Below are 20,192 nucleotides of genomic sequence, written 5' to 3'. Positions count from 1 at the left end.
CAGTATTTCAGTGGGGGGGGCATGGTCTCAATGCCCAAGATTGAACCACTGATGCCAGAGGTGCTCTGCCACTGAGCCTTGGCCTTTCCAGAGATGGTCATAGGACACAAGAAGCTATATTATACTGAGTCAGACCACTGGCCCATCTACCTCAGTATCTACACCAGCGGTAGGGAACCTGTTGCTCTCCAGATATTGTGGGACTACAACTCCCATCACCCATGACCACCTGATGGGAGCTGTAGTTCCAGAACATCAGGAGGACCGTGGGGTCCCTATCCTTGGTCTATACTGACTTGCAACAGGTCTCCAGGATTTCTGACAGAGTTCTCTCTGAGCCTTAGCTGGAGCTGCTGGGGCTGAACCTGCAACCTTTTCCATGAGAAGTTCGTGATCTGCCACTGAGCTATAGGCCCAGCCAGTATTCCATATTGAATAACGTCAATGGTCCATAAATAATTGCCACCTTCTATACCCGACCTACGCAAATACACCTTTTTCTAATTTATCAGCCAGTTCTCTCTTGGAATCATAGAATTGTGGAGTTGGAAGGGTCCACGTGAGTCATCTAGTTCAACCCCCTGTAATGCAGGAATCTTTTGCCCACAATCCTGAGATTAAGAGTCTCATGCTCTACCAGGTTATAGCTGCCCTCTTAGTTGCTTAGACCTTACAGAAGGAAGTGGCACAGCTTCCTAAAATTCTCCTCAAGGAGCACTAGTGTAAAACAAAGTCAAAAAGTTTTCATAGTTGTCCTGCCCACCAGAGGTCAATCTGGAGGCAATGAGTTTGGACAGGTGTGGTCAATACTGTGATTTAGCTATGAAGTCCTTTGTTGCTGATGTTGATGGAGCAGCTGAGTTGGTGCTAAAGGGTTGATATTAAACTAAGAAAAGAACATCTCTACAAACTGGGCAAACTGAAATGAAAGACAATGCAGCACGCTTCCAGTTTCCACCAAACCTCTGCTCCCATGTGGAATTATTTGCTTTTGTTTTATGAATGCTATTGTTCATCAACACATACACTGCAGTAACTGTGCTTGGGTGCCCCTAGAACAAAGGGTGAGTGTGTTTGGCTGTTTACCTATTGGTGGTATGAGTCCACCCAGGGATGGCTGTAGACAGGATTCCTACATTGCAGGGGGTTGAACTAGATGGTTTTCGGGGTACCCTCCAACTCTACAATTCTGTGAGCTAGTACGACTGCAACTTTTCACTCTGCTCCTATTATTGTTTGCTTGAGAGTAAGTGCCAGTGTTCAATATGGTTTACTGCCAAGAATATCTGCAATCTATACACACTTATCTGGGAGTAAGTCCAACATCTGAATAAACATGCATAGAAATCGCATTGTTAGTGTGCATAGGACCCACTGAATGCCAAGTCCTTAGGCTACAATCCTATGCACACTTTTTTTTTTTTTGCAAAGAAATTCCTTCCAACACAGCAGAACTGACCTTTAGTATAAACATCCACAGGATTCATTTCAATGAAGAGCACACTTTGTGTATGCACCAAACAAATCTGCAGTCCATGCCCACTCATTGAAACATTTAATTCTTCACATATACAACAATATGTGTATGTGTGTATAAGCTGCTGTGTACCATTGCAGTGGAGAAACAAACTGTAGCCCACCTCACTCTGCATCCATACACTTCAAAAACATCAAAGATTACAATTTTTAAAATTTATTTTAAATGCATTTATCTCATGCCATAAATAAGGCCTAATCCTTCACATGTGTTCATGGAAGAACCAAGCACCACTCTTTCTGCAAGCCTTTCATCTTCAGAAATCCCACTGGATCCAAACTGCGCCTTTGCCCAAACTGTGCTTTATGATTGTTTTACTAGACTTCTCTGTTGAAAAGGAGGCTACACATGAGATTGTGCTTTAAAAAAGTACCCTGTTTCTGGCTCACAGGAATGTTTCAGCAGCCTTGGTTGCTGACCAACCCAGTTCTCATTCCATTAAAAAATGTGCATAAAACAGCCTCACAATATTCTGCATCTATAAAGCAAGCAAGCAAACCTTGGAAACTATCACAAAAAATAAATTTGACCCAGGCAAGAAGTATCAAAAGACAATTTGAAACCTTTCAACCTGTGAGATGATTTCAACAGCTAGTCAAACCTGTAAGCTCATTAATGTTCTGATCTTACACACTTTATGAGGCACCAGCCTGGCTAATTTAAACTGAACTATGCCCACTTAGATACACTTAGGGTCGCAGCCTGATACAGAGAGTTTTCTCCTCCCCCCTCCAGCTTTTGGAAAAGCAAAACCATGCAGCCTTACACTAACACTTCACCCACAGGGCAGAAAAGGAAGGCAGCTGTAGTGGAAAACCGGACGCAAGATCCTCTGTGCTTACCTGAGTTTCTTAGTCAGAGCCGATTTCTTGAAGGATTTTGGTTATTCCATATCCACATGTCTCAAAAGCGCCATTGTGGTGCGGCGTTTGGCTTTTCAAAAACAATACATGCTTAGGGAAATCCTCCCCTCTCCAACCAACCTCTCAAATTCCTTTCACCTAGTGAGCAGGGCAACTTCCTGTCTCAACTCCTCTGCCCGACTTTCAGACACTTAGCTAGGTGTAACTCCCTGTCTCACAGGCTGGCTGCCTCCCTCCGCTGACACACTGCTGACATCATCAGCTTTTACCACCAGGGAGGCTGCCTCCCCATTCCACAGCTCTCTCTCCTCCTCCTCCTCCTCCTCCTCCTCCTCCTCCTCGCACAAGGGGGCAAGGGAGGAGAAGAGCTGGTGATGGGTGTCCCGCAAGAGGAAGGACGCAGCTGGCATGGAGAAGAGAGAGGGAAGGAAGGACTTTCACAGCTGCAGTTCTCTGGTCAAGTCTGCTGAAAAGCAGCCTCCCCTCTGCCCTTGTGCACGCTATCAAAAGGCAACAGGTTTTACAGGAAGACTTTGCCACATTCCAGCCACACTTCCTTTCAACTCAGCTATCATGTTCATTTAATAATAATAAAACCCCCCGAGAGAACGAAAAAGGAGGTGTGTGTGAAACAAGATCTCTTGGAAAGCACAGCGTCTCCCTGCCTTATCGCTCTCTGACTAATAATGACTCCAACTTACCATGCTCCCCCCTCTCTTATCACTTCCTTTGGAATGTTTTAATTCACAGTGACATCTTATGTGATGCTCTCTGCGTATCTGTGGGAAGCCAGAAAGGGCACCGGCAACATACCAAGAGAGACAACCTGTTTGACTAGGAAGAGGTCGGGTGTGGCACATGAGTAAGCACCTCAGAGATCCCTCAATGTTCGTGGCTGGAAAAGGCTGCCTTTTTATTTGTCGTATTTATGTTCCAGCTTCCCTCTAGTCAAGGCAGTATACATGGCTCTTTTCCTGGCCTTTAGCTTCACAACAACCCTGGGAGGTTGGTTAGGTTGACCCCAGTGAGGGGAGGGGGAACCCTGAACCTAGGTCTCCAGCACCCTTATTGACTGCGTTGCACCGGAGTGGGCCATAGCTCAGTGGAAGAGTGTTCACTTTGCATGTAGAAGGTACCAGGTTCAAACCCTGGCACTTTCAGATAGAGCTGGGAGAGAGATGCTGCCAGTCAGTGTAGACAAATATTGAGCTAGATAGACCAATAGTCTAGACCCAGTAAAAGGCAGGTTCCTATGCACCTGTGCACTAGCTCTGCCCAAGTAGACATCAATAATATGCTGCTTTAAAGACCCGATCAGGGAAAACAAGACCTGTATGTGCATTTGTGTGTGTGCCAGAGACATTGGAGAGGTGTATTTCCACTCACACAAGTAGGGATCCAACCCAAAACTGTCAACAAAATACTTAGCACCATTCAAAAAGGTTTAAAAGTTATTCAATGTATAATCCGGAAAGCAAGCAAATGAGCCTGAAGCATCACAGTATAATTTGGGCACCCTGATCCTACATAGCAATTGTGCTCAATCTATATTTTGTTGAATAATTTTTCATATTGTTTGGACTGTTGTTATTTGGTGGTGGTATTATTATTGTTGTTGTTGTTAGCGGGGGCGGGCTGAGGTCTGCCGCTATTAGGAACTTTGAGCTTCTTTCTGAGAGGAAAAGCAGGCAGGCAGCAAACATGGACACAAATAAACTTTGCCTCTGTAAAGGAGAAGTGGCTCTGCACTCAAGGAGTATGAATGGGAGCTGGGAGAAAACAGGGTTCAACCGCCTGGTGGTTTTTTGTTTTTTGTTTGTAAATCGACATGGGGCTGAATCGAGGTGTGCAGCACAATAACATGGGGATGGACCAAAGTGCTGCAGGCCGCAGATAAAAAATACTGCTTTTGAATGCTCCCCCCCAAGAAAAACCTCCCTGCAAGGAGAAAATTGGGAGAGGACTAGGCTAAACCTTTCTGCTAACTTTCTACTTGCAGGAAAAGCCTGCAAGGTGAAAGAACCTTTATAAGAAAGGTGTGAGGATAAAATGGGGAGAACCATGCAGGCCAGTGGGGAATTTATCAGGCGATGCGTCAGCATCCTGAGTATTTGCCCGCTCTGTGTGCCTCACTACCAGCTCTCATGGCAGGGGCTGTGGCACTGAGTTCTGTCTCAGCACATCAGTATAATATCCTTCTGATTTCTTATTACCGTATTTTTCGCCCTATAGGACGCACTTTTCCCCCTCCAAAAATGAAGGGGAAATCTGTGTACGTCCTATGGGGCGAATGCAGGCTTTCGCTGAAGCTTGGAGAGCGAGAGGGGTCGGTGCGCACCAACCCCTCTCGCTCTCCAGGCTTCAGGAAGCTATCAGCAAGCCTGGGGAGCCCGTGGGAGTTCCCGCAGGGCTCCCTAGGCTGCGGATAGCAGCCTCCTGCACGGAGTGCGGGGCGCGCTGAAGCAGAGTGCCCCGCGCTTTGGGCAGAAATCCACAGCCTCCTGCATGGAGTGCAGGGCGCGCTGAAGCAGAGCTCCCCATGCTTCGGGCAGACATCAGGCAGCCCCACAAGCTCGGGGGACAGTGGGGAGGCGGAGTGCCGCCATCCCGCTGTTCCCCGACCTGGTTTGGATTCCCCGACCTGGTTTTGGGGGGGAAATAAAGAAAAAAATCCTTTATTTCCCCCCCAAAAAACTAGGTGCATCCTATGGGCCTGTGCGTCCTATGGGACGAAAAATACGGTAATTTTAAAGAAAGAGTAGGGAGAAACCACAGCAATATTTACCACCGAGCAGCCTTGCAAGTATGCGTAAGGGACAACGCCAGTTTGCCATTTATTTTATAGGCTTGCGAAGAATGATTCTCGAAAGCCAACGAAGTGACGGAGGCACTTTATCTTAAAGTGCCGTAACATGAAGTGTGCGCAGCTGAACACACACGTTTGCTGTGTACACAAGCAATGGCTTTAGTTGAGACATTTACCATTCATGGTATTGGTGTTAATCATGCTAGTCTGCAACTGTAGTAGGCACATTTACGGCTTCTGAGTAAGTCACACAGAAAAGAGAGAAAGGGAGAGTGAGCACAAATGCAGCTCAATAGACTCTGAGCCTAAAATCCCAGTTCGGGCATTGGCAGGAGGCCGCTCCAAGCGCTGGGCTGTATCCAATGAAGCTATCTTGTTAGAACACATTGGGCAAACCCTCAGAACAGATTTGGGGACGGGGACGGGGAGAGGTAATCCCATTGTGCAGCTGTAAGTCCTTGTGCTGATGGAACTACTTCAACAGATGTTGTTGTTGCTTAGTCGTTTTTTTGTGTCTGACTCTTTGTGACCCCATGGACCAGAGCACGCCAGGCACTCCTGTCTTCCACTGCCTCTCGCAGTTTGGTCAAACTCGTGTTAGTAGCTTTGAGAACACTGTCCAACCATCTCGTCCTCTGTCGTCCCCTTCTCCTTGTGCCCTCCATCTTTCCCAACATCAGGGTCTTTTCCAGGGAGTCTTCTCTTCTCATGAGGTGGCCAAAGTATTGGAGCCTCAGCTTCACGATCTGTCCTTCCAGTGAGCACTCAGGGCTGATTTCCTTAAGAACGGATAGGTCTGATCTTCTTGCAGTCCATGGGACTCTCAAGTGTCTCCTCCAGCACCATAATTCAAAAGCATCAATTCTTCGGCAATTAGCCTTCTTTAGGGTCCAGCTCTCACTTCCATACATCACTACTGGGAAAACCATAGCTTTAACTATACGGACCTTTGTTGGCAAGGTGATGTCTCTGCTTTTTAAGATGCTGTTTAGGTTTGTCATTGCTTTTCTCCCAAGAAGCAGGCCTCTTTTAATTTTGTGACTGCTGTCACCATCTGCAGTGATCCTGGAGCTTCAACAGATACAACCCTTTATTTTATTTAACACAATTCTATACTGTTTTTTCACAAAATGGCAGCTTGGTGGTAGAGCATCTGTTTTGCACGCAGGTATCCAGGTTCGATGGCTGGCATCTCCAGGTACGGCTTGGCATAGCCCCAGTCTGAAACCCTTGAGAGTTACTGTCAGTCAGAGTAGGGTCAATACTGAGCTAAATGCACCAATGGCGTGAACTTAGTATAAGGCTGTTTGCTATGCTCCTAATCAGTCATTACTTTTATGACCAACGCATTTTGGGACTGTACAGGTATAACAGCCGGGCTCTGCAACACTTCGCAAGGGAGCAGGATCATTCAACAACTAAGATGGGTAATGCCTTTTTAGAAATAATGAAACAAACGTTTGCCTATACTTGGAGCATAGACAGTAGTCTTGGCTTGTTCCAGTGTCCCTTCTGAAACATATATAACCCATTGCTACAAGCCAATACCTGAACTAAAAAGATGTGGTGATGCAACTATAAGCCAGTGTTCTCAGAAACACTTCAGAGTACATTAGCTCCTTGAAACTTGCAACACTTCCCAAAGTGTTGTATCTAGGATTTGTGGGAGACCTGAAGGCATTCTCAAGAGTGTAGAGGGAGACAACAGCCCTGATTGAGAGGCTTAAGCAATGAGCCCATGCACAGACCCCCAACGAAAAGCAGACGTTTAAGTGTGCTTCACAAGAAGCCTTCAAATTGCTTCTGTGCAGGGGAAATAATGCACGCCTGATGTAGCAGGCCAATGGCAAACCCAGCTCTCACAGCGGCCCACCAGATACCGCTGGGAAGCCTGCAAGCAGCACCTGAGCACAACAGCACTCTTCTTGCTTGTGATTCCCAGCGACTAGCTTCTAGCTGCAAAACGAAGGGCTCCTTTTCCTCCAGTCTTCCCTTGCTTTGGCAAAACTTCTTCATAAACACAGCCCGCTGGGAAATTCCACCAAGTATACAACAAAAGTTCTCCATATGCTTTTATATATATATATATATGAGAGTATGTTTTGACTATGCTCCTGGCTTAGATCCAGGGAGCAGTTTTTTTTTTCTTATAGCAAGGGAGGAAATGTTAAAATACAAAAACTTGGGCAGGGGGGAAGGAGGAACATTGCATACCATAAAAAGTAAAACGTTTGTATTCTGTTTAGCTGTCGAAAGCTGTTTTTTCTCTCCAAACAAATGAAGCCACAGTGGAATAAACAGGCATAAAGCTGGGCTGTAGGTTAATAATTCAACAGCCTCAACATTTCTTTGCTCCTGCTAGACACAATCCACCGGGAACGTCTCTTGCATAAGGTTCTGCTACAAGGAATGGGAGTTACACAAGAGTTCCATAGCAAGGAAGAGGTGAAATGGGGAATTGCTCCCATTGACTAAATAAGTATAGTATTCAGCAAATAGAGCCTTCTCCGCAGATTTAGTCCAAACATGTTTACCATTTGCTGGCAACCTGTTCTTGAGAATGCAAATACATTTATTTCCAAGTAAGGCACACACTGTTTCCATGGAACTCACTCCCAGGTTCACCTGGGGGAATCTAACTGATCGTCTTTAACCTGAATATATAGCTGCAAAAGCCTGATGAAGTCATAGGTCATTTAAAAACAAACTGTGTAGATAAATAATAGCACCCGTGAGAGCTATAGGCACACAAGAATCTCCATTTCCCTATTACTGACAAACAGATCAAGGTGTTCCCCTTTTCCAAGTGCTCTGAAAACATTAAGAACAAGGTGGAAAGAAGGCAGACGAGGGCACAGAGAAACAACCAACTTGCCCTAACGAAAGAAGCAGTTTCAGGTTCTGTTTGCAAACTCGGAATGAAATGCTCACTTCCCTTGGGGAGGCTGTGCTGTTGCACTTCAGCCTAGGCCAGTCACATCTGGGGGCAATGTCCTTCAGGTCACTGTCATTGTGACGGGAGGCAGGCCAAAGCAGCGGCCACAGCCAATCACCAATGGCACGAACTTATTTATGATGCTGCAACCACAGCACAAGCGAATGGTTAATCACATCCCCCCCTCAACCTGGCACCCTCCAGATGCTGTGAATTTCAACCCACATCTGTTCTAGCTAGTGTCAGGCTTGTTCCCTGAGAGCCAGGAGCTACTTGCACAAAGCACACACCCTACGATTTCTTTCTAGAAAGCAGACAGTAGCACATGTGACATGCTGTACAATACACCGGATAGTCCCTTCCTTACATCTGTTTATTGAGTCATTTTACTTTGGAACTTGGGGTTTTTTTAGGCCAAGAAAGAAAGAAAGAAAGAAAGAAAGAAAGAAAGAGGGGGAAACTAGCTTGCCCAACTTGTTTCCTTGATGCTTTTGTCATGAGGCCAAGTTGCTTTATCAGCTGGGACTCCCCTCTTGCTCAGAAATGGCATCCTTGCTAGGCTGCCCTAAATCCTCAGCAGATTGTCCTAAATCCAGTGTAAACCTGCTCAGCACAGAAGCTAAGCATTTCTATAACCTGATATGATTTTTTCAGTTCCTTCTCTACTCTTTCAGTCTGTGGCTGATCAAGGCTTTGTAGTCATCCTCAAGAGGCCTTTCACTCCCTGCCACACATGCTCCTGCCATATGCTTGGGACTGGTAGAAACAGGACCATAACCATCGTTTCCTTTTTATACACAACTTTTACTCAAGAAAATGCCTTTTGCAACCTAGGGTTTGTTTGTTTTTTAATGGTGCAAACCTAATGGCATATCTTGCTTCATTTTTAGCTTCCCAGAAATGAGATTTTTAAAAAAGGCACCAAATTTGCAGATGACACCAGGAGGGGTAGCTAATGTCGCAGAAGACAGAATTGGGGTTAAAGATGACCTCAACATATTGGAGAACTGGGCCAAAACTAACAAAATGAATTTCAGTAGGGACCAATGTAAGGTTCTACACTTAGGCAGGAAGACCCAGATGCACAAATATAAGATGGGGGGGGGGGGACACCTGGCTTATGAGTAGTACATGTTTAAAGGATCCAGGGGTCTTATTTTCTCCTGTTCCGGAGGCTAGGACCCAAACCAATGGCTTCAAGTTAGAAGAAAGGAGATTGTGACTAAGAACCAGGAAAAAACTTTCAGACAGTAAGAGCTGTTTGACAGTGGAACAAACTCCCTCGGGAGGTTTATAAGCAGAGGGTTGATGGCTATTTGCCCTGGACACTTTAACTGCAATTCCAGCATTGCAAGGGGTTTTACTAGGGACTACGCTTCTGTGTGAGTTTGGCAAACTGAATTAAGGGCCACATTCGGCAGTGCGGACAAAGGTCTAGGGCAGCCTTCTCCTGAGACACCAACTCCCATCATCCTTTGCTAGCAGGGCCAATGATCAAGTGTGATTGGATGTGTGGGCCCAACAACTTCTGCAGGCCCCAAGTTGGGGAAATCTGGCCTAGGAACAGATCAACAGGGAAGCTGTCGTCCCAGGCAGTCATTTACCAGGCAGTCATTTACCTGCAGATGAGATGAAGCAACTGGAAATTAGGGATGATCACAGAGTGCAGTACACATGCACGTCAGATGATGAGCCATTGCTGCAAGCCTCATAATATTGCTTGGGGCAAAAATAAAAACCAGTGTCTCCAAAATAAACTAGCAGCGTACTCTCCACCTCCCTTAAGACCACCCCCTTATAGAAGACAAAACCAATGGTATTTCTGAATTGCTGAATGTAGAACATCATCTAGAGAATGCGTATGGTGTATTGTCTGGAGTGCCAGACTAGGAAGACCTGGGTTCAATTCCCCACTGAGCCACGAGTTTATGGGATGGCCCTGGGCCAGTCATTATCTGTCATCTTAATCAACCTCACAGGTTTGTCAGGGAGATTAAAATGGAGTAAGCACCATGCATGTTCGATCCCCATATGGGACAGCTGCATATTTCTGCAATGCCGGGGGTTGGTCTAGATGATCCTCAGGATCCCTTCCAAATCTACAGTTCTATGATTTTATGTATTCCACCCTAAGCACCTTGAGTGGACTGCAGAAATAAGCAGTACGGAAATAAGAATATTCTCAAATACGACTTTTTTCAGAAAACAAGAGATACTTGCAACAACATATAATTTACTAAGCCCTCAGATATCCCATCCATCTTGAACACTGGTTTTGCTGGTTTGGGCTAAAGGGAATTGGAATGCAAGAGTGTCTAGGAACACAAGTTTAGAGAAAGGGGATTAGGATAGGCCTATAGGGGTTTTCCTCATCTAAAATAAAGCCCTGAATGGATTAGAGTTTTGAAAGGGTCAAAACTAGGGTAATAGCAATATCTGAAAAAGAGTGGGTCCGCCCCCCCAAAATATAATTCTTCAAGTTCAACCCTCCTTACCATGAAAAATTGAACCGGTGCTTCCTTTCAATTCAATACAAAGGAGTTAAATAGCAGTGACTCCTCCTCACTCGTGCCACCACTTTCCCACTTGTTTTCTTACCCAAGTTTTACTTGGTAGCAATGGGGTGGTTTCACAACTCCTGTAGTCCCTAAATACTGCTGCAGTGGAAATAAATAAAACAAACAGGACATTCTTCATGGTTCCTTGAAGCCATTGCAGCACACTGCGGCAGGCTTTGGGGCAGGCCAAACTACAAGACCTTGCTGCCACCAAGGGAGCTTGGGACTCGAGGGAGTTAGTCCTCAGGGGCACACCACACTCCCAAGTAATGCCTTTAGGAGTGTGGTGCAGCCCAAAATTTGGAATGGGCTTCCTTTATTGCTCAACTCCATTCACTGCAGGTCTGGTGGTCTAAAGTGTGGTACACAGCCTTAGCAGAGATAAGAGGCTGCTGTGGGATGTGAAACTGGACAATGCTTTCATAAACAGTTGGGGCCCCTTTGTAACATTTACGATGGGTCAAGGCGAGTCAGTGGTACCTCCGAGTAATCAGAGATTTACTACCACTACCGCTTTATTTACTAGTACTTTTGGTTTTTGTGTGTTTAATAAGTCAGTCAATAGACTAAATGCGATGACACTACCCCTTCAGTAAACTCCCCATATGTAGGAATAGCATGCACCAAGTTGAAGTTTTTCTTTTTATTCCTTATTGATTTAATACTTTGCCTATGTGTTTGTTAAATAAATAAAAAAATCAATGAAAATTACAAATAAAATAAAAAACCCCATTATTTTCAATTTACTCAGAAAATAAATAGTTTTAATCAGGTCTGTTCTGCACTGAGCCAGACTCAAAAACCCGTAAGAACTCTGCTAAAACTTAATTCCTACAAAAACAACTTGGGGTGGAATACCTGCATTGCCCAAGGCTCTGTGTTGAACTCTCTCCCCCCCCCCAAATGCTGTGGATGTTGGTTAGATATAGGAGAACGAGACTGCATCAATTACCAGCTTTTGCCTGGAACATCAGATGCTGTCCAAGAATATAATCCCCCGCATTCTCTAGAACCTTGTAATTCTCAGCACTATAAGGAGAGTGAAAACCTGAAATGCTTTTCGTTCCACTGAAAAGAACTTCTAAGTGATAGTTTAGAAAGGTTTAGTGTGATCCTCAGTCACTGTTGGCTGCATCCTTTCTCCTGGCCAACATCTGATTCGAGGTGTGGGGTGACAATTTTTCTTTTCAGTAGGGAGTTAAAAACACTCACCCACAAAATGTAAGCAGTGACATGTGCACATGACAGTGTGTTAAAAGGCTGTATACCAAGCCTTTCTTCTGAACCCAGGACCAGTTACTGATCTTGGATTAATAGTCAACTGCATACATGCCTACTCGTTTAGGTATAGGATTTTACCCTTACTGAATAGGAAAATGACATTTTTAAAGGTTTGAAAAATTTATACTTATGTGCAACAGGCCCTGACGGGGGTTGTAGTTCAACAGCGTCTGTGGCACACCTGGTTGGCCAAGCCTGCTCCACAGCATGGCAGGGGGAAATAGCACCTCAGGTGACTCTCCTGCCCTTAGCAGAGAGCTGCACTATGCGTTGCTCTTGCCACCTGCCAAAAGAGCAGTTGATGGGGAGAGCTGGGGGAGAAGGTGGTGAAAGTGGTAGAACGGGTAGGATTTACAAAATAAAATGCCTCATTTCTCTTTTAAGAAAAGTAAAGAGCTGTTGGTCCCCCCCCCCCGCCGCCGCCCTACCCCAACTCGGCTTTATCTGGGAGAGGATTATTTTCAGGTTGCACGTTGAAACTAAAGGATGCTTGCGGTTATCTCTGACAGCAGCTTCAAAGAATGTGGAATTGGCTAATGGCCACGGGGGTGAGGCAGGGAGATCGTGTGGTTAGTTTTACCCGGCTGGAACAGTGCCAGAGAAAGAGGTTAGCACTCCTTAATCTTGCTAGAGGCACCTGTATCTTAAAAATCTCAGGCGCTTTCCAGCCTTGAACACATCAATGGGAACGGTGTACAGTCAGCGTTTCCTTGTAAATGCAGGAAGAGAGAGCAAGTTTCGGCATATTGAAAAAAACTCTGCATCTCACAAGATGTAAATCCGTGTATATCATGGTTAAGCTATAAACTATAGAGCAGATCATAAAACTTTGGAACAGCTGACGACGGAAAACAAAGGAATGTTTATGTGAGTGTACACAATGAAAAATGTTTGTGTTCTGAATCTGATGGTTTTAATACAGAGCAACTCTCCCTTCTCATACAGAATGGAAACCATTATTATTATTATTATTATTATTATTATTATTATTATTATTAGTTTATTAATTCATTCAATTTATATACCACCCTTTATCAAAAGATCCCAGGGAGGTGTAAAACATTAAGAACACATTACGGATCACCAGTAATAATTAAAAAATAAAATAAAAGGCATAACAACAGACAGCATAATAACAAAATAATCGTAATAATAGCTCCCTCCCCCAGCTTTAACAGGCCATAGATTATTTAATAGTAGAAGGCATGGGTAAAGAGGAATGCTTTTGGCTGAAACCTAAAGACATGTAATGATGGCACCAGGCGAGCCAATGAAAAGGCCTGTTCTCTTACTGCCACCTTCTGAAACTCTGTGGAAGGAGGGACATAGAGAACGGCCTCATACGACAAGCACAGGGCCCAGGTCGGTGGTCCTTAAGGTATTGAGGTCCTGATCAGTATAATGGTAGGTTAAAATTAAATGAATGAATGAATGAATGAATGAAAAATGCATAATTCAGTATTCACAGATTTTACCTATATATTGTATATATCACGTTCTTTGAAATCAATCCTTTTTATATACACTGAACTGCTTGCATAAGAGATGAACTGATATTTCTGGCCTGCATCAGAGAGAGCTGATATAATAATCAATTTGTTTATCGTCTATGTCACAACAATGACTGGTACTGTTTGGTGTTAAGTACATACCCTTTGCGAGCTTGTATGGTAAGAGTGGAGTGGCTTTGCTGAGTGTTCTATCACATCCATACCCAAACCCCACCCCCCTTATGTTGAATGTACCCTTAGTGGCATAGACTCGAATGTATCTGGTTTTCTTTTCTTATTTTGTGACGTATAAATATTTATAATGTGGGTTTACATGTGCACCCATCTCACATACTTTAGAATTAATCAAGTTGTTGTTGTAACGGAAGATTTAATCTGCACAAAAACTTAGCCAATACCCCAAAGGAAAGCTCACGTGAAGCAAAACCTGCCCTCTACCCTTGTCATCCATGCAGGCAGCGACAAGCAAGTGAATGTACAGGAGATAACATTACTTTCACCACCAGCATTCCATTCCTAAGAAACTATTTTACGTTTACCATGAGCTTTCTGTATGCATTATACAAATATCCCCCACCTCAGAATTGTTTCACTGAGAGATACTCACATTAAGTGAAATGAAATACATAGAGAAAATTCACTCATTTTGTAAATCACATTGAAACGGGTGGCTTAGAAGGTGATTAAGAAATTAACTGTAACAGTAATAATAAATTTGGCACACTAGTTGAATCTAGCTAGGCAAAATTTGCACTTGATTCTGAGAGGGGGAAATAAAATCAAACACACACAGAGGTCAAACATTTGATGAAGGGCTTTTAATTCTCAGCATAAACATTTAAGAAAATTATATTACAAGACCTCCCATGTAGACAATTCTTTTTGATGAAAAACATTTAAGACACCTGCAAATCTGGCCTTACAGAGAAAAACAGGCATGGTTATTGCAAGGATAATACCTCAGAGGGCAGATCACATATGTTGCCTGCAGAAGGTCCCATGTTCATTAAAAGGATTGCTGTTAATTGTATGTGTTAGTTGCTATATATATATATATAGAGAGAGAGAGAGAGAGAGAGAGAGAGAGAGAATGCCTCAAAGCAGCTTAAAAAGAAGGCAAAACACAAACAGACAAAATAAACTAAAAGACAAATCAAAAACAAGTATAGTATGCAGATGGTGAGAAAGATTTCTGCCTGAAGCTCTGGAGAACCACAGCCTGTCCCACTAGATAATACTGGGCTAGATAGACCAGTGACTCGACCTCATACAAGGTGACTTCCTGTGTTCCTAATCACATGTGCAGTGCCCCTATGTCTTATAAACAACCAATGTATTGCTCCATAATCCCTATGATTAGAAGGGCAGGGCTTCCAGGTCAGAGGGTGAAGTTTACAGGTGTAATCAAGTCCAGGCACTTCTCCTTTAAGAAATTACCTGAAGTCTATGGTTGGCTTGCAGAAGGAGGTGCTGCAAAAATGTTTGCTTTTGGGTAAAGGAGCTGAGTTGTCTTGTTAAAACTGATCAACGCCTTCAAGCAGTATAGCTCAGATAGATGTCAGTATGTAATCTACATACAGAAAGCTGAAGTACCAGAGGGAATATTTCCTTGCCTAGCCCTCTTCTTGGTTGGCTCATTTCAACCTGGAGGAAGAGTTTGATGCACTATCTTTCAGAACAAGTGGTCTACCATGTGTGGTGAAGTTGTAAAGCCCTGCTGCAAGGCTCTACCTGATGTCTCCCTGGCTGAGCTACACATGTAGAACCAACCCTGCTGGCAATGCACCTCTTTAGAATAATAGGCGTGGGGGAATGTCATGTTTCCATGGCCTCATGTGTTTAAAAACAATGTACATACAAACACTACAAATGCGCAAAGCCAGCATGTCAGGAAAAAGCATGTCAGGCTTCTAGGCATGCTCAATGTGCATGAGAGCAATAGCTTTGATGAGGTAAGGAGTTCAAACAAATGGTACTCCAAAGTCCATAAAGATTCTGCTATATTGCTCTGCTTTAAGGTAAGACAGCCAGTAGGCTATGTTTGACTAGGTAATAACAGGCTTCTGTATATTTCTTCTAAAAAAAACTCTGTTGGCAGAGCCAAGGCTAAGTGTCCCTTAACTTGCAAAGCAGTTACATCCCTGATCACCATGGGGCAGGGAGACACAGAGAGATGTAAACGTAAGCAAAAGAAATGGAAGGGGATGGCAGATTTTGGGAGAGGTCATTCCTCACACACATAAAGCAGACTTGGCAAGCATAAGGTTCAAAGTTCACTCTTTGGCATCATCATGGAATGTGGCTAAAATCCTAAGACTCTGGAGAGTGGCTGTCCATTGGACTAAACCAAGGATGGCGAATCTGTAGCCTTCCAGGCGTTGTTGGACTCCAGTTCCCATCAGTCTCAGCCAGGAATGATAAGAACTGGCGTCAACAACATGCAGAGGGCAACAGGACTAGACAAAACCAGGCTATGTTTCCGAGAGTTTCCTAGAGACAGAATAAGGCTAAATTCCAGTTGCTGGAAGGCAACAGTATACTCTACTTCTGGGCTTTCCCAGAAGCATCTCACTGACCATTGTGAAGAAAAAGACACTTAACTGGATGTACCATCTAACTGACTGGCTATACTTTGGTAACCAAACTGAGGTTGTATGCATCACTTTTTCTGTGTGTGCAAAAAGAAACTATTTCGACACCTGATGCACCAATCACACCAGTCTCTGTACACCTCTCTCTTACACCCTTGCTAAACATATGTATTTATTTCTCCTTGCAGCTACTCCTCGCTTAGTTGCTTTTGCTTACTTTTACAGTTTACTGCACATGGCAAACAAAGAACCACCCTCTGTGCAAAGAAACTGTTTGTACTATCATCTCTTCTTCCATGACTCCTTTTAGTTGGAGTCACTGTTTCCAGAAGCTGGCTGGCATCGAAACTTGCCACCCGCTTTCCCTTCCTTTTGTGGTCTATGCTGTGTAGCTACTGCAGGAGCTGCGTAAGTGTGTGTGTTGCTTTGGAAAATAGACTGCAGAATGTCTATTTTTATGTGTGTTGGCACGCAGAAACACTTGCCATTTGCTGTATCACCATTCCCAGTAATTGGTATTAATTAAGCACAGATTAACAAGCACAGATTCCCCTAGAATTGTTTCAAATGGTGTGAAAGATTGCTTGCAGTGACAACTAAGTGTTTAAGGCTGTAATCCTAAAACCATTATTTGGGCTTAAGTCACACTAAACTAAAAAGAACTTATTTCTGAGGAAACATGTATTAATAAGTACATTTAAAAACCTACCTTTCCTCTAAGGAACTGAAGCTAGTGTACATAGTTCTCTTCCCACTCCCCCAGGAAATAACTCTGACTTTCTTTAATGACAAGTGGTATAAAAATACTGTGGGATACATTCCTTCATATTTAAAATAAACCCAGTGAGGTTAAGCTGAATGACTACCCCATGATCATCCAGTGAGTTTCATGAGTGGGTGGGTATCTGAACATCCGTCTCCCCAGTCCTAGTCTGACACACTAACCATTATACCACACTAGCCTAGATGCACAATTCAGGACTCCTAAGCAGCGCTATTTTTCTAGAAAAAGAGGTGCCAGAACTCTCCATGAACACCTCCCTTGTTCTCTTATAATGACAGAAACTGAGTTCCTGTAAAAAGCCCTGGTAGTAAGTACAGTAGTAACATACAATGATGCTTTGCTTAAGAATGAGCAGCGCTATACCTAAATTGTCAACTTTCCTTTTACCCTGGAAGCCCAGGTTAAGCCCCAGGTTAAGACTACCCAGCCCTCTTCCAAACCAGTGTTTTACCAAAGAGCAGGCAATTACAGGAACAACAACAACCAAACAACAACAGCAGAGCAGCAGCAACAACAACAACTTTTGAACACAAAAGCAAGATATACATTTTTTTTAAAAATGAAAACAAATTCACTGAATAATTTGATCACTGCATAGTCAAGCCATTGCTTGTTTGTTCTAGATCAGGTATGGCTAACCTGTGGTCTTCCAGGAGTCACTGAACTACAACTCCCATCATCCCTAGCCAATGGTCAGGAATGATGGGAGTTAAGAGTCCAATGACATCTGGAGAGCCATAGGTTCAGCTACTCCTCTACCAGATGAATAACTGATGGTTGGATAAACAAAACAAAATTGAGGCATGTTGACTAATTGTTTCTGGTTTATTTACTTGCATTGTTGTGGAACAGTTGGGGACATGGGAAAGAGCATTTTCTGTGGCAGACCTCTTGTCCAGTAAGATCTGCCTCTTTTACGGTATTAAATGAATTTCACATTGAGATACTTTTTCAAATATAGACGTCTGCTAAAAAATCTGGCCAGATGTACCACTCCTACACATACCTGACTTGTATTCTGAGACAGCAGCAAAATGTGCAGGTGGCAGAAATGCATTTGAGGTGTTGACCCCTAAATGATCTAGGGAGCAGGAAGAAGAGCAAAATAGCTAGCTCTTGGCATTGATATGTAGATAAAGCACAGAGGTGTGGCTGCAAAGAAGCAAGGTGCGTTTTCCCTGTGGGATAGTCACGTGCATTAAAGCATCCCTGCTACACTCGGCAAGGGAAATTAGCTCTTCCAGAAGTTTATGATTTGCACGTGTTTATGATTTATGAGTTGGGACAGTTCCTATACACATCATATGCCCAGGGAGGAGGAAAGGGGCCTTTTAGGGATGGCAAGAGAAAGCAGTGGGGCAGGACCATGCCCTCTATTTTGGTAGGGTAAGAGGGTTAGGCTTATTTTGTTCTGATATGCTGCTTACGATGGATGACAAAAGGTTTTAGCCTACCCACCTATCCTCATGCCACACCTCAGGTTCACCTGTGATGCCACCGGCCCCTCAGTGAGATGGACAAAGAATTTATTCTAATCACGTTTTAGTACAGACCTAATCATGGCAAATGGACATGTCCTTTCCAAAAGGCCTGCTCCCCTACTTTTGATGGCAGACAGACACAGAAAGTCAGTGGGCAAAGCTTTTCCCATTGGTTCTCTCCCTGGCAAGAAGAAGTGTCATGCATTACACAACTGCATGCCAGGGAAGGGTTAAAAATATGGAGGCAAAGGAAAGACAGACAGACAGACAGACAGAGACAGAGAGAGAGAGAGAGAGAGAGAGAGAGAGAGAGAGAGAGAGAGAGAGAGAGAGAGAGAGAAAGGGCAACCCTAAGTGAGTGGATGCACAAACTAGGCCATATATTTCTGTGAGGTTTGTATAAAATAGTTCCCACAAAGGTGGCAAGTCCATTCCCCCCCCTCTATTGGTCCATGACAGCTTCTTTAACAGCTGTGGGAGAAACAGAACAGGCACACATTTTCCCCACCACGGCAAAAAAATGCTGTATTATGCCTCTCACACAGTGTTTATTTATATAAACACTTTCATAAAAAACACAGCGAGTCAGTATACAACAGAAAACCCCCTGACATGACAGTAAAATCAATAAAAGGATCAATAAAAAATGACAGATGAAAAGAAATTCACATTTCAAAAGGCCTGTTTCAATAACAGAGTAATCAGAGTGATTCCTGCCAAACTTCTGTTGGCAGGGAGTTCCACTGGGCAGCGCCTGCCGCACTAAAGGTTCAGTCCCTAATAAAAGCTAGATTACACTGGATTCAGTTCTTTCACTGAACAGAGGAACACTTTGCTAATCATCTTTTTTTAAAGTTGCACCCGCACCTATGTATTACAAAACACACACAGAGAGACTTACCTTCCTAGGCTTGACTTTATCTTGTAAATCGTACTGGCCGATTCCTTTATAACTGATCCCGAGCCACCATGGGATCCCTTGTTTATCCTGAAGAACAGAAAGGACACAATTGGCGAGACCTAAGTAGGAGTCAAGCGCTGCTGAGTTGATGCAGTAGCGTTTAAAAACTATATTGTTCTGCAACAAGTATCTGCAGGTTAGGGAGACGAAAAGCAGCTCTTTGTTAGCACACCTGCAGCCAACTGAGCGGGGATTATTGTTTAAAGTGGTCTGCCATTCCTTTCCCAGCTGGAAGATAGATGCTGTGCAAACAGGCAGAAAGCAGTGAGGAAGCGAGAAGGCTGCATTCCTTGAAACAGTGGCTACAGGCGGGGCGCAAGCTGAGGAAAATCTGTGGGCGGTAAAACAACAACAATGGAAGGGGTTTGATGAGGGGTATGTCCAAAGTACTGCTGCCCTGGGACACTGCTGAGAGGAAAGAATGGGCTATGTACACATGCAGCATAATCCCTGGCACTTTACTCCAAAGTACATCTTGCTGCCTTTAGTAGATCACCCTGCATTTATTGCTTTGCACGAGCATATAATAACAGAGTAAGGAAATAGACTGAAGCTTATCTTGTTACTGTGTGACTGCCTCCTCTTTGAGGGACCTGTGCAAGATTTCATATTTCACAGGTCTCTCTTTCTCAGTTAAGGAGATAATAACATGAAGCATTATGCAGCCAACACACTGTTTCAGTAAACCTGACCACAAGCCTTTAATACAGGTTATTAGTATCATCCACCTATTGCAGACGAGGTTCAGAGGCTAAGAAACGGCAGCTAGCCTAAGGCCACCAAATGCATTCACAGCCAAAGTAAACTAGGGCTTTCTGGTTCACAGCTCAATTTCTCAGCCACTAGCTTGCTAGTGTGAAGTTGGCATTGTTCAACAACTGTAT

The 20,192-nt window shown here is 43.9% G+C and overlaps 1 protein-coding gene across 7 annotated transcripts in view; it reads right to left on the bottom strand.

Annotated features, from left to right (window-relative positions):
• FRMD4B (FERM domain containing 4B) overlaps positions 1-20,192 on the bottom strand; it is a 233,365-nt gene that overhangs the window by 29,540 nt on the left and 183,633 nt on the right. For all 7 annotated transcript variants that reach the window (XM_081901464.1, XM_081901461.1, XM_081901460.1 and 4 more), the window contains one exon: positions 19,249-19,335. In XM_081901464.1, the coding sequence (XP_081757590.1) occupies positions 19,249-19,335 (87 nt within the window). The remainder of the gene's footprint in view (positions 1-19,248; positions 19,336-20,192) is intronic.

The sequence above is a fragment of the Podarcis melisellensis genome (assembly GCF_964234715.1).
Source record: "Podarcis melisellensis genome assembly, chromosome: 2".
Taxonomy (NCBI): Eukaryota; Metazoa; Chordata; class Lepidosauria; order Squamata; family Lacertidae; genus Podarcis; species Podarcis melisellensis.
Note: the sequence above shows the minus strand (reverse complement) of the source record. Positions and strands in the feature narration are given on the sequence as shown.